Genomic DNA, 17,340 nt, shown 5'->3' on the forward strand with positions numbered 1-17,340 from the left:
ACTGAAGCATACCAATCCGAAGAGGTCAAGCTTTCTCTGCAGAGATGCAATTCACACTATAGAAAACCGTGAATATGTGATGCGAGCAACATTTGTAAAGAGGTGTGAGCCATTTTGTAAGGCACACGTACAATATATGCACAATTAGACAAACCTTAGAGAGGCTCCAAGCTCACCAAAACGGTCCGAAATGCAATCAAATTTCATCTCCACCATCGGTAGCACCAGTTGATCCACGCTTCGACCATAACCCATATACTGTGACAGTCGCACAGAGAAACCGTGGATTACATCCTGGAGCTGTCTCCGTGACAACCCCTAACTATACATTATACTTCCTACCAGACAGTGTATAAACCTACCAGGATGTGCTGCAGATGCCAGGTTATACAGCCTAACGCAAGTTAGCATTGGTGAAGACATTGATTGCAATAGACTTGCGATGTCTAGCAGGGCTGCTGCACCTGGCTCAGTAATGATTAACATTTCTTATTATAGCAATTCGTTATCACCTATCAAAATAAAAAGGGCACATTTAAGAAGAGGGAGATTTTATGAATCATCACCTCAAAATGTTAAAATGCCTGATCCAGCAAGATGTGAGTTCATACAATAATAATCATAATAATCCTTACATTTGATTTTGTCCTTTCACAACAGGAGGACTTCTCACAGGATTTTATTGTAAAGTGTAGTGACTGTATTTAACATGGTTCAGCATATAAGATTCAACTTTTCAAGCGTTCAATTTAGTTTCTCCTTCCATTTATTTCCACTGCTTAAGTGCCCATGTGTGGCTGAAGGATTGATTATTATTTTCTACGTTCAAAAAAAACAAAATCACACATTATGTTTGAAAGAGTTCTAACCCCCACGGAGCCAGGCTGCAAAGTCTGAAGTGAGGGAAGCTAAGCCGTCATATTTTTAATGGATTGTATGATATGCTGCTGTCCGTCTGTACCCTGAATGAATAAATTGAATGAAATTGCAGACAATCGTCCCTTTAGAGACAGTTATAACAATAATACAAGTTTATCTTCATGTAATTTAATATCCTGCTGCCTGCTGAGAACCATGCTCGGTGTCAGAAAAACCATGTGATGAGAACAAAAGAATTGTTGCTTAAATAAAAGAATGTCTTCAAATTACAGAGCTGAGTCCAGCAAACACAATTAAGTAGGAGAGAAGAAACAGATTAAACAGGGGCAAAAGTGAAAGAGAATAGTGGTAAATAAAACTGAGGAAATCGAGATAAAGAAATAGGATTCTCCCTGTATCCTGTCTAATATTTCTCCCTCATCCAAATTCACAAAAAGAGTGTAATTATATTCAACAATGCGATATAAATTACTATTCATCATACAATGCAATTTGCATTTATACATTTGATGTCAGGAGGACTTTCAAAGCACTTAACAATGCTGGCTATGTACCTGAGCTGGGGGTGGGAAGGGGAAAGATGACCAAGTGGGGCCAAAGCGGTACATCTCAAGAGGGGCCTTGATCATGGGGAGGGAAGGAATGAATCAGAGGGGCTCCAGAATGGAGTTCCAGAGAATAGGAGCAGACTGGCTGAAAGCGTACGCTGAATCCTGGACCTATGAAAGGGCATTCAGCAGTGAAAAGAAATGGAAGGAAAATCTAATTTGAATACCACTCATTCCTCAAGGTGTGAGAATAATTTTAGCCTGGAAATTGTTGAATCCTGGGTGCTCAACCAAGTTATATTTCCCACCATAGTAGTTATTAAACACTTAAATAGGGGATTACTAAAGTACAAGATTATTAACAACAATAAAAAACGCAAGTTACATAATAATTAATCAAATGTGCTGATGTGCACCCCTCCCCCCCAAGAAAAACACACAGGGCTTTTAATGCCAATGTCCTGAAGCTAGGTCACACAATTCTCTTGTGGGCTGGTGGATCATAGCTTTTGACTCCAGATTTGCAGGATCATGGTTTCACTCTGTGGTTTAGTAACGGGGTCATGTGTTGCATATGTAAAGCAGCTGGGAGGTGACAGAAGTTGTCCTTATCCATAACAACAACAATTTACTCTTACATAACACTTGTCATGTAGGGAGAACATCTCAAATGCTTTACAAAGACATAGTGGAAGCTTGATCTGGTAGGTAGAAGGAGGCGCCTGAAGCTGGGCTTTTGGCATTGGAGAGGAACGGGTCAGGTAAAGTTATATTTAAAGAGAGTTCCAGATGGAATTGTCAATGGTGTCAAAATCTGCAGAGATTGAGGAAAACAGGGTGGCACAGGGAGCCCTGGTCGCAGACGGAGAAAAGGTAGTTTGTGACTTTGACCAGGACTATCTCGGCGTTGTGGGTGGGGCAGAAGCCAGATTGAAGGGATTCATACAGTGAGTGGTAGGAGAGAAGAAGCGAAGCTGGGAGGCAATGACGCGTTCTACCTTGGAGAGGAAGGACAGGTTTGAAATGATATGATGATCCCCAAGCACTTGTGTTGCTACTGTCCAGGTTTCTTTTCACATGATTAGAAACTCACAAGGGTGGTACAGAGAAAGAACTCCATTGGATCTCATCCTTCCAGAATGCTATCTCTACTGTTTTGCCAACTCCTTACGCTCCATGTTGTTAAAAAAACCTTATGCTGTAAATAGGGTAGTTTTCGGATATAAGGAAGTTTGTTGGTTTCATTAGTAATGAGCATTTATTCTGTTCACAATATTTTTATAGTTCTTTAAAATTCACACCGAGTGCAATTTTACATTAATATTAAATCTTCACATTAATAGTCCTTTCGGGAAAGCACATTCTAACAGTTCTGTCAAAGCTCTATATATAGGAACTCCTAATTTTGTCCAACAATCCCCCAAATAAAATTGGTCACTCACTCCATTGCTGTTTGTGGGCCATTGCTATACAAATTGGCAGCTACATTAGTCTACAAAATATGCACAATCACTTTACAGAATATTATGTGAAGCTCTTTGAGACATCTTTATAACATGATAAGGTGCTATATTAAATCCACAGATTATTATTTTGCTTCTTTGAAGATTTTCCCTAAAATATGCCTGGTTTTAGTTGTACATTCACAATGTTACAGCAAATTCTCCTTCATCTTAATCCTGTTACGTGCCACGTACCTCAGTGAACTAGCTCGCTAATGGATTCAGTAACTGCAATCAGTAAAGTACAAATCCAATATCTGCCTATCCTATTCTGTTCTCATGGAAACTGAATTATCTGGAACACCTCGGTCTATTTTAATTTGTCTTGTACCTTATTAGTGCAAGATTATTTCCTCTATAGCATTAATTGAATGGGATTTGTCGATTGGTTTTCAGTAAGTTCTGTCAATTCTGTACTGAAAGTCTTAAGAAAAGGAATTGTTAGTATTTATGCATTTCATTTCATTTGACACATGCATAAATATTTTGGACGTTTCTAAAACTATTAATCTGTTGCATGTGCAATATGGAAAATTGATGTTATATATTTTGGATCAATAAACTCAATGAAAAATCTGCATATCATAGCACATATTATCCTAATCCTCCAGTTAAGATTCCAATACAGAACATTTGCGATTTGGTTTCTTAATGCTTTGTGTGCTTGAGGTACATCAATGCAGGGTAATAGTAGGGCTGACTAAGAAACTAAAGCTATTAGAAAGCAATTAAAAATTCAAATGTATCTGTAGTCTCAAACTGGTAAAGGCATCTATCCTTTTCATTCCTATTCCAATTCACCAGCTATCTCCTTCTATTATTTGTTCTTTTTAGTCTCAGCTGGTTTCCACATTTTACTTGTTATTCCATAACATAACAGATTGACTTAGATAAAATCCAGAGTTGACCATTTTATTTAACGAACAGGAACATTCTTTGTTCTTTGTTTTGTTAGTTTTGTTTATTCTTTATTTTTTTAGTTGGCACATGGGGGATCTAGTTTGTTATATTCACAAACAGTTACGAAGAGCTCATTTCAGCCGGGAAACTTGTAATTGAGTTGACAATTGCCATAGACTGCTTGGGTGTGAGGAGCAGCCAGAAAGGGAAATGGACGCCTGTGAGAAATTATGTTTTGGTTTCTGGTCGTTTTCTTGCTTTAGTACCTTTCAGAGGTTTTTAATTTCCCCTTCTGATTCCTTCTGAGAACATTGCAGACTACACGTCGCTTTATCACTAGCACAGGAGGTTTTACAGAATGATTATAAAGAAGCTATTGTTAGTACATAATAGCAGTTCCTGCCATACCGACCATTGTCACTGTCTCCTATAACAGGTTACATAGAGGAGGCCTGCACCATCTTCTGCCCGTCAGACTGTAAGCTCAGTGAATGGTCCAACTGGTCTCGCTGCAGTAAATCCTGTGGTAGTGGCGTAAAGGTGAGATCTAAGTGGCTGCGAGAGAAGCCATACAATGGAGGAAAACCTTGTCCAAAGTTGGACCACACAAACCAGGTAACTATAACAAGCTCCTTTTAAAAGAACATTTTATTTTAGAACCGTTTTGCAAACCTTTTGCACATGGACAAAGGGATTTTTGACTCATTTTGTTGCATTTTGCCAATATATCTACCCTGCTGTTTTCCAATTACAACTCCTTGATCATGCTTCCGAGTAAAGTATTTTCAGATATTGATGATTACTATTATTTTTACAGAAATAGTTGCTAGTCTCTGTCCTAAACTTTCTTTTCATAATCCAACACGTGCTCACTTGGCATGATACAAGTTTCTCTTGATATCTTGGCCAACAATCCTCCTCCAAAGTAAATTGCTCATTCAAGGCTGTGTTCAGTCATGGATTTCTTCCTTACAAGCAAAGAAATTGCCCAGTGCTGATATAACTGGTTGCATAAAACAAAGATGACAGCAGATAGATAGAGCTCACTATGTGCTTGTGGATATCAGAAAATCAATGAAACTGACTACAGAAAATAAATTCTATTCTACGTGGAATTTGTTTTGTCAAAATCTCTTCTTTAAAGATGATGTGTAAATCAAGCAGAATAAATTACAGAACACTATGTGAATTAAAATGAAAGAATTAGGCCGATTTCCATCAAAAGACTAATCCAGTTTTGTACCACAGAGACTTGTTATGTTGATACCTTTATCTTAGGCTCATTAAAATGGGCATCTAGAGAGCAACTGTTAAGTGGTGTGAAAACATTGAAAAGAAGGAAGGTTGATTTGCTGTCCAAATACACACTGTGGTAAAGTGTTTCTCTGTATGCTGCAGATGTTACTTTACAGTGATGTAATAGACTCTGCACTCAATAACAATAATAATCATTTTGGTCAGCCAGGTGTGTGATACATGTGGAAACCCTGCTTAAGAGTATCCAAACTAAACTGAGAGTTCCATGCATCGCACCTACACCTGGAAATCCCAGAGATAGATTGCTGGAATGGAACACACACTCTCCTGGAGGGATGCATCCTGCTTACCTAATTCTGGACAGCTTTAGGCACAGGTTGGCAAGAGCCAAGGCTTGGGGACTCAGAGTGTGAGTTGTGATACTGCTGGAGTCTAACCGGCTAATAACACATAACTTGCCATTGAAAGCATTGTCTGGCAAGTTATCAGCTAAGGCCATCTTACCCATTAGGGCTTTGGTTTGCAGGATTAACTGGAACAGAGTGGGATAATTCCTGCCCCCAATGACTGTTCCACCCTTCTAATTCCTGCCGATTAGCCAGACTGGCTGTGCTGTCATCCACAGTACCTTGGAATACTACAGACTCATTTGGTTCAGGAGCTGAACTAAAGAGACTGCCCCAGGGGTTGGTTCGATTCTGACATTCCATTGCCAGGCTTGTCACCTTTAACAATAATAGTAATGATTGGATTTGATACAGTGCCTTTCACGTTGGGCGAACATCTCATAGAGACTGTATTGTGTAGGCGAATGTGGCAGCCAATTTATACACAGCAGTATTTCATAAACAGCCATGAAGTAACTGGACCTCCTCCCCCCCTAGTCCACCCCTCCCAAATTCAACCCCACCCCAGATGCAAACCCTCGATTGTCCAACACCTTGGGATGTCCTCCTGATGTAAAAGACATTATATAAATATTGTTGTTGACCAATTTTATCTGAGGGACTGTTGGCCAGGACACCAGGAGAAACCCCCAGCTCTTTTTTGAGTACTTTAGTAATAAACCCTCTTCTCAATTTACATCTTTCATTTTTTGGGATAATAAGCCATCTCAGAAGATATTCAGAGGATCAAAGGTTTCCATTGACAAATCTCCAGTTGTTTCTAAATATTCTGGGGGGAAATCATTCAATTTAGACAAGACTTAACTGACCAGTACTTTACAGAGATGAGAGAAGGTCATTAGTCTGCTGTGGGAATGCATAAGAATGTATGAAGTAAAAGTTAATCTTCAAAGCATGCATCAAAATCATCATCATCCTTGCATTTGATACAGTGCCTTATCACGTCTTCGAGTCATCTCAAAATGCTTCACAGGATATATTGTAAAGTAGATTGACTGTGCGTTTTGTGGGCGAAACGCGGTAGCCAATTGCTCACAGCAGTGTCTCACAAACAGTCGTGGATTGAGTGACACACACACACAAACACAGACAGACACATACACGCGCACAGTGCCAGCCCTGACTGTCTGAGCTCCAGCAACAAAGCACCCCTCCCCCCACCCACTGAAGTGTTGCCTGGCTCTGATACTGGGAGATGGCTAGGAGAACAGAACTGGCTTGCACACAGATTAATAGGGAGAGAAATATTTTGTTTCCTACACAAATAAAACTGCGCAAATTGAAGAAAACACCCTATTTTTTTATTTTATTGTAGCAGAATGGAAATGTTGCAGAAAGAAAGATAACTATAAAAAAAGTTCCTTGATTCACCCACTCCCTTCTCTCTTTTGAAGCCTTCCTTAGGACCTTAACACAGTCTTTAGCTCATCCTACCACAACCTCCTCTCCCATTTCCCCAGGCCTCGAGTACCCAGCCAGCTGTGTAAAACATTTGGGAAGTCCTTCCTATGGGAAAGGCGCAAGGTAAATGTAAAATGTATTGTAATATACAACCTTAAATAGAGTTGACAGTGAGCATACAATTCAATACTGATCAAACCTGACATTTAAGACTGAAAAATCTTGACATAACTGGAACATGAGTGATTTGGGTAAGTTGTTTCATTAAAAAAACAGAAAATCTAATTATTGTGATTATTATTTAATATAGAATTTATGTTTGTGCAGTTTGAATGATTAGAGTGAATAACAATATGTCTTTATCTTTTTGTGCCTTTCCTTTGGACACCCAACATGCTCGTGCCAGGCTCAGGTAAGACATTCTTAACCATTGTAATACACAAAAAATCCACTTGTAGTTGGTCTATCCTGATCCATACTTGTGCTTTTGCGTTTTATTTTTCCTGACCAGGACTGACTGCCTTCCTCCATCTCTGCCACATCACCTGCCTTCATCCCATCTGACTTCAAATGCTGATGAAATTCTCATTAATGCTATCACCACCTCCTGCCTAGATTTTTCCAATATACTGCTTATCAGTCTCCTCAGCTCCAACATTAAGAAGGTCCAAATGTTTGAAAACTGTGTCATCCTCATCCGTACCAGGCTCCATACTCCGATCACCCCAGTTCTTGCCAGGCTCCCGGTCACAAAATCGATTGATTTCAAGATCCTCTCTGACACTTTCAAATCTCTTCATACCCTGGCACCTCCCTAACTCTCCAATCTGCTCAGATCCCACTTCTCTAACTTGATACAGAGAAGCTATTTCCTCTGGTGGAAGAATCAAAAACAAGGGGGCATAGTCTTAAAATTAGAACCAAACCATTTAAGAGTGAAATCAGGAAGCATTTTTTTACTCAAAGGGTGATAGAAATCTGGAATGTTCTCCCCAAAAGGCCATGGATGCTGGATCCATCCACACCTTCAAGAGTGAGGTTGATAGATTTTTGTAGATCAGGCTATCAGGGGATATGAGGAGAAAGTCGGAAATTGGAATTGAAAGGATTAGCTGAGGTACAGATCAGCCATGATCTAATTAAGTAGCGGAACAGGCTCGAAGGGCTGAATGGCCTCCTCCTGTTCCTACATTCCTATGTTCCTATCCTCTGCTTTTTCCCATTTGGCATGGGTCTGATGCACTTCTTTCATCCTCTCTGCTCTACAATTGGTGACTGTGCTTTCAGACACTATGCCCCAAATCTATGGATTTCAAACCCTCCTGCACAGGTAGACATGACTTTTTTAATGTCTCATTCATAAGGTGACATCTCCAACACTGTAGCTCACCCCACTACTGCATTGGAATGTCATCTTAAACTATATGGGTCCTAATGTGGGGCTTGAACTCACAACCTTCTAATTCAGAGGAAAGAAAGCTACCAACTGAGTCAGGCTATCTCTATCTCTCGGATTTACTGAATACTGTAAATACTATAAAGACTTGTTTTTCTGACTGGCAAGAAAAGCAGTGTTAGTGTGTATATGGAGAGTTTGTAAGGTGGTAATGTCATACATGTGCATAACAGTACTTTTGCTGGTATCTCACCATCCTGCGTCCAACTTCCATTGGGAGACCTGTGCGGTTAACCAGGGTTGTGTTTAATTGGTGTGAGAATCAGTAGAATTCTACTGTATATCCAACATCTTTGGGAAAGTTAAATGCAATGAGAGCATAGGCTTCTGTTGATTTAACATATTCAAAGCTGTACAAGTGTCCAAGTGATATTTAACAAGAATCTTGACATTAAAATGACAGTTTATACATGTTTTACTACATATTTATACTGTTATTATCAGGAAATTAAGCACTTGTTGCTACTTAAATTAAAATGTCAATCTTTTTAACTTTGGACAGAATGTGTTACAACATCAGAAATGGCAGGAGTTGTGGGGTACATATTAATGATGCATGTTACTGAGCTGAACCTGATATTGTAATAATATGTAATAATGAATAGAGGAAAAATACAGGGAAATAAAATTAACTTCAGTGGGTCAGCCAACTCCAGCACCATTGCTTTAGTCTGTCTGAATGGTGGGGCTGATGTTTGTTGACTGATTGTCACATGAAGCATTAATTGAGGTTTGTTGATTTCTTCCATTCTTGGCATGCAGGAAAACACGCTGAACAGTCATAAAATCAGCAAGAAATTCACTTCCAGAACATGAATAGCAAAGCCTTTTTCTTCCTGAATTGAAAACAATTCTTTATTAACCCCTGTTATTTGTTTAACTGTATAAATACCCTTTCACAAATGCTTCTTTCTGGGCAAGAGGGACCAGTAACTGCAACTTGTTAATTCTCGTGTTGACTAGTAGAAAGGGGTATTGCAACAATACAATTTACATTGCATCTTGCACTTTGGGAGGATGTCTCAAAGTGTTTCACAGTGCTGGAGTGCAACCATGCTAGAGGTGGGAGGCAATGGGGTGGGAAGGGGAAAGATGACTGAAAGTTTGGTAATCCTCATAGAGATAGGGTGGAGCATACCGTTTGGAGGGATTTGCAGATGATCAGGAGGATCTTGAACTTGATCCACTGGGGGATGGGAAGCCAGTGGAGCTGAGCGAGGATGGGCTTGCGGAGCCTCGCACATGAGAGGACACAGGCTGCAGAGTTCTGGATAGTACCACATTATGCAACACAACATCTTTACCCTAAATGCTCTGTTCCTATGCCCCACACTGCACAATCCATTATAATCTTTCAGTCCAATTCTTAAACAATCAATTTGTTGGTAATCCATATGACATTGTTTCCACTGCCACTTGTCCCTTTATGCCCATTATTACAGCTGTTGGGCTGTTTTCCTACAATCACCCAATGTCATCCTTTACTTTATTTCACCTCTTAAGCATTTATTTTCCTTTGGGGCTTTTCTCAAAGGCTTTCCAATCAAACACTACAATTATTGATTCTATCTATCATTTAACCAGGATTATAGGCCCCCAGTGGCCTCAGAATAACAAATGTTGACTCACAGCAGCAAATTTGTTTAGTTGTTAAAAGAAATGCACTTCTGTTCTTCAAGGAGTACATACCAGATGTTCAGCCTAGTTCTGGTTCAGGTTTCCGGGATGCTGCCTCTTCATGAGGGGCACTATATAAATGTAAGTTGTTGTTGGTTTTGAATTGGGCTCATTCATTGCGAGGTAATATTTGGGGAAGAAAGTGTATTAAGTGGTCATGTTACTGAGATCTTGCCACTGGATAAAGTGTTTGCAATGTAACCTTGTCTCATGCACTTCTGTCTATATATAATACACTGGATCGCAAGATTTCAGCTCCAAAGCAATCGCAGGTCAGAGCCAATGTCTTGTAAGTCATTGTGATGCAGAGTTTATTTCCTGCAAAAAACATAGTTAATGTCACAAAATGCCTTTCCCAGCGACAAAGTAGCAATGACATTATTGCTCATCCAAAGAATACTTTTTCAACTTTGAAGTTTCATTAAGTTTTGCATGTCTTGTTGCTGCAGGTGTATGAAGTGGTTCCCTGCCACAGTGACTGCAGTCAGTATGTGTGGATAGCAGAACCATGGAGTGTGTGCAAAGTTAGCAATGTGGACCTGAAAGATAACTGTGGAGAAGGAGTGCAAACTCGGAAAGTCAGGTATGTATAAAAGTGGTGTATATTATCCTTTTATTACAGCCTTAAGTGTTACAACTGTATGGAAAATTTACAATAAAGGATCCTGGTATTAGAGGAGATACCATGAATTACAAATAGATTGATAACTGGAATTAGACATGAGAAGTATAATTAGAGGCTGGGAGACCTGGAAGTGTTAGCATCCTATTGACATATTTAGGACCATTAACTGTTCAGATAAACTGAACCCAAATAATATGTTTTACAAAGTCAAAAGAAAAGTACAACAAGGTGACTGACTCCAGCTCAGAAGAGACTAGCTGAAGAGGCTATTTCAAAATATTTTACAGTGTCAACATATGGAATAGACAGCGAGGCAGTGGAGGGAGATTATGTGCTAGCAAACTCGAGAGCGAATTAGAATACAATTTTGCAAAGAAATTGATTGAGAAGTATGAGTGACATATAGTTATTTTTTTAAAACTATGTTGGGATCAGTTAAATGGGCTTCAGTGATTTTTTTCTGGGCTGTTACATTCCTTTGTTTAGATATTCATTCAAATTGGGGAAAAAAAAACCTTACATTTACCAATGACATAGTAGGCATCCTCATAAAATATGTAAAGTAATTTAATGATTCTATCAAATTTTGGATTTTATCTGAACTGAAGGGCATGATCTTGTTCGATTTAAATGTTAGGTTTGAAAAAAACATAACCTCTTTTTGCATTAGATGCATGCAGAATACAATGGATGGGCCCATTGAACCAGCAGAAGATTACCTCTGTGACCCAGAAGAGATGCCACTTGGTTCTAGACAATGCAAGCTGCCATGTCCTGATGACTGCGTCATGTCTGAGTGGACTTCCTGGTCCAAATGTCCTCTAGTAAGATGGCAGTAATTCTTCTCAGTGAACGTTACACAACATCCATTCTTCACTTACATGATTCTGCAATTCTGAGAATTTCTTGAAGCACTTTAAGCATTATTTTCCAGCAATATGTTTCTTCGTGAAAACTATTTGGATGAAATGAATTGCAGTTAGAACAAAAAGACATGTGTAATACTGTTGGTAAAGCCATTGAAACAGAGGACAATTGTATTTCTTAGTATATTATGTTGTTGTATTAGGTGCGGCTTTAATTGTTTGCTTGTGTGGTACAAATACCTTGTTGAATGAATGCAAAAGGAAAAGGACATCCTGTATGAACAGATATTGTCTGTATTCTTTTAACATGTGCTTTCCCTTCCGTTCAGCCCTGCAATAGCAGTTCTGTTAGAGAGCGATCAGCGGTCCCTGTACGTCAGCCTGGGGAAGGAAAACCCTGCCCATCGGAAAAAAACACTGAGACCTGCAGTCTGAACAAGAACTGCTTTCACTATATCTACAATGTTACAGGTAACTATGGGTTCTGCTCAATGTTATAGAAACACACTTTAATAGTAATGTTTTCAACTAAAAAAGAGGGCATTTGGGTTTTTTCACAAACATTACCAGGGTGCCAAGCCAGGACTGTCAAGTGCCTTGGGATGTCTTCCCAATGTGAAGGGCGCTATATAAATGTAAATTTGTATTGTATTATGAAAGCACCAATTTAAAAAAATCTGCCTTTTCAAGTCAAAATGATTCAAATGTTTCATAGCTAATTACTGTTTTTNGTAGACAAAAGGTGTAACCATTTTCACAAGCAAGGTCCCTCAAACAGCTATGAGATGACAACTAATCAATCTAGAGTTGGCCAGGATACAGAGAAACTCAATTCACTTTTTGAATAGTGTTGTGGGATTTTATAACATCCAGCAGAAAACTCAGATGTTTAAAGTTTCATCCAAAAGACAACACCTCTGACAATGCAAGAATCCCTTGTACTCCTTTGAAAGATCAATTTGTTATAAACACCTTGTGTTTCAAACCACTCAGACTAAATGGCAACTGTCTCAGTATCAGAGTGTGTATAATTGCTTGCTGTGTGAATTCTGATTATCTTCCATATAACAGACTGGAGCACCTGTCAGCTGAGTGACAAGGCAGTGTGTGGCAGCGGCATTAAAACACGAATGCTGGACTGTGTCCGCAGCGACGGAAAGTCAGTTGACCTCAAGTACTGCAAAGAGGTATGTCAAGGGAGGAGGCTGCAAAGCAGTCAGCTCGTTCAGCTAATGTAAGGCAGCACCATACTGCATCACCTTATCTAACATGGAATGCTTTCCCCCAATTCATTCATTAACAATGAAACCAGGCAAGTTCCTGTCAATCTGGTGTGACTTTTAGTTGGTATTTGTAAGAACTTTTCACATTGTTACATCTTAGTGGAAATGTCTGGTACGATAAGGAAGTTAGCTTGCTATTGGTACTTAATATCAATAAAAGAAGTCCTTAGCTTTCCAGTTTGCTGACAACAATCTTACATTTTTGTTCCGTACCAAAGGCTGAGGTTACTAATCATTTGAAAAGTTAAGTGAACGGTAAATGAATAAAGGATGATTTATTTTGGTCATCTGGCTGTGAACCAGCCAGCTAAAATTCCCATTGAAAGACTGCTTGGCAAGCTTCCTGCTGCTTGTCGAGCTAGGACTACCTTGCCCATTCACAGGATATACTGTAAAGTGGAGTGACTTTGTGTTTTGTGGCTGAAAGTGGCAGCCAATTTCCACACAGCCAAATAACACAGCAATGAAATGAACAACCAAGTTTATTTGGGCCATGAAACACCCTTCTCTTTTCGGACAGTGCTAATTGTGTGATCTTTAAAATCCATCTGAATGGACAGACAGAACCTTGGTTTAATGTTTCATTCAAATGATGACACCACTAACATTGTAGCACACTCCCAGAACTGCATTGATTAGACTGTTTGAGCTCCAAATCCTAATTTAGTGCTTTGAACCCACAACCTTCTGACTCAGGCGAAATGGAAACATGAAGGGATGGTGGGTCTCTTGAACCATGCTTGTACACTCCTCTGAGAAGCACAGGATCAAAGGCAGTGTTGGGAGTAGTTTTGGAATATAACCATTTTACTGCAATCCATGACTGGAGAATCCAATAAATGTGATTATTGATGAAACTTGTAAAATTTATGATAGGGGAGTGATTCCACACTATTATAGGTACCACAATAACAATCCTGTTTACTGTCTGTGCGCTGCTCACAACAGTAATAGGATTGTCCATCAGCTGCTGCCTGGAAACCAGTTCAGGAGAATTTGCAATAATGTATGGTTCCATTTAGGAACTGCTAACGAAGACCAAAAAAACTGCCCAGAGATTGACTCTGAGTGAAAATTGTTTATATTGCAACAGAGCCTCCAATGTAATGCATTTAAATGTAATATTCATAGTCATGAAATGAATAACAAATTCTGATCTTGTTAAATTGTCAGATATGATCCACAATATTCATGTAATCCCCAGAAGTTCATTCTTCAAGGGATGTAGTAACATCCTTGCAACATAACAGAAATGAGCAGGACAAGCTTTTAGTGTGTTTTGAGGATATTGCGGATTGATAAATGCTACACGGTTTGGTGCATTTTCCTAATCCAATTTTCAGATACTTTGGCCCTGCAGAATGTCATATTTCCAGATGTTATACAACTAGATAAAAACGTGTTTTATTTTGAAATCTGGGATGGGCATTTGATCTTTGAAGGATTAATATTATCACCGAGACTAATGTAGATTTGTTAAATGGGGTGAACAATGCTTCTACTACCTTTCTGTCCAGAGAAGGTTGGTGATGCATAAATCTGAGAATAGATGGTATTCCTGGCCTGCCATCTCCTGGCCTTATATAGAATGACACACATACATACCGTTTGTTTTAGAACAAACACACTATCTGAGACGACAGCTGAACAAAAAGACTTGCTTTAAAATTTTCTTTAAATTCCAATTCAAATATTTTTGACAACAGTTAAATAGCAATTGTTTTGTTAATGTATTGATCTAAGAGTGAACAACGCACCAAGACAATATTTTATGGGAATAGCGCTGCATTTCTGCAAGTTATTGTTCTTGAACTTTCTTCCAATTTTGGTTGTTTTTGCATCATTCGCAAGTACCCCCATTTATATTTCTAACGAACAATTTGAAATACTTTCCAGCAGCAAACTGTTCAGGAGAGAAAGCTGGGTTTTGCTCCAGGATCTACAATTGTAGTCGCTGGGCAAAGAAAACTTTTAAATGGGATTGAGAAACTAAACCCAGAACAATACTTTCAAATACACCAAGATAGCAGAACAAGAGGACAGAACACAGTTCAGGGTTGGAAAGGGCATTTTCAGGACAGACCCTAGGAAGTATAATTAATAATTGGAATGGATTACCCTTACTGACTGGAATGTGAGGTTGAGGTCACAACGCTGGACTCATTTAAAAAATTGATTGAATTATCATGCATGGATGGTAGGATGAGTATTCTGGAAGGATGAGATCAAATAGATGAATGGCCTGGCCTTTTTCATCCAAATCAGTCTTGCGAATTAAGGTTTCTTGTGACAAGTTGTTTTTTTACCAACATTGAAAATGGTTCCTGAAAAGCTACCGAACAATCCATTGGGAGATCAATCACAACAACGTTAGCTTATTTGGCACCTTTCACATAGGATAAATCTTAAGGTGAAAGTGAGTAACACATGGGATCAGAACTTAAACTTAAAAAAAGAAATAATATATTTTTAAAAACATTTTTAAAAATGTGGGGCTTATAGCTAGACTTATAAATTAGTGGGTTTTCATACCTGTTCAATGCAATGAGGGTATTTACATTGTGTAGTACCTCTCTTTGGATATAATTGTCACACTGTTGACACCAGTTTCCTATTTAACACTAAATGAAAATTATGGGGCAGAATTCCCCCTTGAGTTCCAAGAATGGTTTCTCCAACCTCTTTGTTTATCTGCCTGGTCAGTACCATTTTGGTTAAAGGTAGGATACAACAACAACTTACATTTATATCTTCAAGCTGTTAAGGTGAAAGTGAATAACATAAGGAATCAGAACTTGAAATGAGAAGAAAGAATATTGTTTTAAAAAATAAGAAAATAAAATGTAAGGCTTATAACCATACTTATAAATGGTTAAAATTAAGTAGCAACACTTCAATTTGAAATTCTAGCCACCAAAATGTCTTGTAACTTAAATGTATTTGTGTAATAATTTTTTTTCAGCTAGTAACTGGTCACAAAACACAGTATCTGTGCTCTTCCCATCCCTGAAATATGGTTTTCCTGGTCATCTAGCTTAGTTCCAAAGCCTTGGATTTGGGAAATTAGATTGAAAAAGTGCATGTGTTACAAAGATAACTATTGAATTCACGTAGTCTAGGATGTTACTCTAATGCAGTGCTGGGGTGCACTACATTGTTGGAGGTGCTGTCCTTCGGATGACATGTTAAACCAAGATCCTGTCTGCCTGCCCAGGTGGACGTTAAAGATTCCATGCTGCTATTTGAAAAGAGAAGGGAGTTTCTCCTGATGTTCTGGCCAACAATTCCCCAAGTAAAATCAATCATTATTGATGGCTGTTTGTGGGACACTGCTGTACACAAATTGGCTGCCACATTCGATTACAAATATACAGTCACTACACTGTACAGTAAATTCTGTTAAGTTCTTTGAGACATCCTCCCAACATGAAAGGCGCTGTATCAATTGCAAAGATTATTATTATTCACTGAATCAATACAAGGGGTCACAATATTGTGCAACAGAGGGTGAAGTTTCATGTTGTTTTTTCTAACTCTGTGACCCTGAGGTCACCCAGAATTCCCATATATTGTACAGTTTCACCATATTATAATGTCATTGATCTACTGAACCACAACTCTACCTCCATCTCCCTCCCTCATGAATCTGGATTCTTTTTACCACTATAATAGCAAACAAGCCCTCCTCAAATTTTCCATCCAACTACTTCCTGATCCCAGCATCCTCAGCCCACATTGAAAGATTAATAAGAGAAAGTTTGCAGGATGCAGATGTTAATAATAGATAAATAGAATCCCTCAAGTTGTTTGCAAGCTTTTAGTTACGTGGTAAGTTTACAATGGTGAAGAGCTGTTGCTTAATATTTTATGCTGACTGCTAGCAAAATAACCCTGACAGGTGGAACGTTGTGTGAAGCGTTGGCGCATGATAAATGGGGCAGGCACTTCAATACAAATATGAATTAATTACCCGTGAGCTAAGCGTAGTTCATGTCGTTTGAAGGAAATGGGAACTCCAAGGTAAGGATTTGGAATGTAAAGTGCTCGTCTTGGGATATGCACTTTGTAATTTTTTTCATAAATCTATTCAGAAAAGAAACAGCTTCCAAAGCCCTAAATGTAGACCATTAACTGAGTAAAAAAGTGAAGGGTGCTGTATAAATGCAAGTTGTTGTAATGAACTGTATTATTTTAAAGCCTCCCAGTCCTTATTTAGAGATGTTAAAATTACGATTGCGCAGAATTGTGGGGAAAAAAATTCAATGCATTCGTAATTTGATTGTAAGAAAAATAGTTTCCAACTTGACTGAATTTAAGAATATTGCACACTAACATATTAACTAACAGTCACAATAATATGCAGAATATTTTCAAAATGCATGTCAATGAGGGGTAAGAAACATCTGATTCCTCACAGGTAAAACATATACAAATAGTTTTCTGATCTGTTTCCTTCCCGAAGAGCACTTGTCTGATTTACGGTCCAATGCTGCTGTCTGTGACTGAGTAAACATGAAATCCAATATGTACAAAATATCT

At 38.6% G+C, this 17,340-nt stretch overlaps 1 protein-coding gene across 1 annotated transcript in view; it reads left to right on the top strand.

Annotated features, from left to right (window-relative positions):
* thsd7aa (thrombospondin, type I, domain containing 7Aa) overlaps nucleotides 1–17,340 on the top strand; it is a 209,744-nt gene that overhangs the window by 175,154 nt on the left and 17,250 nt on the right. Inside the window, exons 14-19 of the mRNA XM_042331989.1 lie at nucleotides 4,266–4,444; nucleotides 7,301–7,306; nucleotides 10,477–10,610; nucleotides 11,323–11,476; nucleotides 11,848–11,989; nucleotides 12,590–12,705. Of these exons, the coding sequence (XP_042187923.1) occupies nucleotides 4,266–4,444; nucleotides 7,301–7,306; nucleotides 10,477–10,610; nucleotides 11,323–11,476; nucleotides 11,848–11,989; nucleotides 12,590–12,705 (731 nt within the window). The remainder of the gene's footprint in view (nucleotides 1–4,265; nucleotides 4,445–7,300; nucleotides 7,307–10,476; nucleotides 10,611–11,322; nucleotides 11,477–11,847; nucleotides 11,990–12,589; nucleotides 12,706–17,340) is intronic.

This window comes from Callorhinchus milii, unplaced genomic scaffold (genome assembly GCF_018977255.1).
Source record: "Callorhinchus milii isolate IMCB2004 unplaced genomic scaffold, IMCB_Cmil_1.0 Scaffold2, whole genome shotgun sequence".
In the NCBI taxonomy this organism is placed as follows: Eukaryota; Metazoa; Chordata; class Chondrichthyes; order Chimaeriformes; family Callorhinchidae; genus Callorhinchus; species Callorhinchus milii.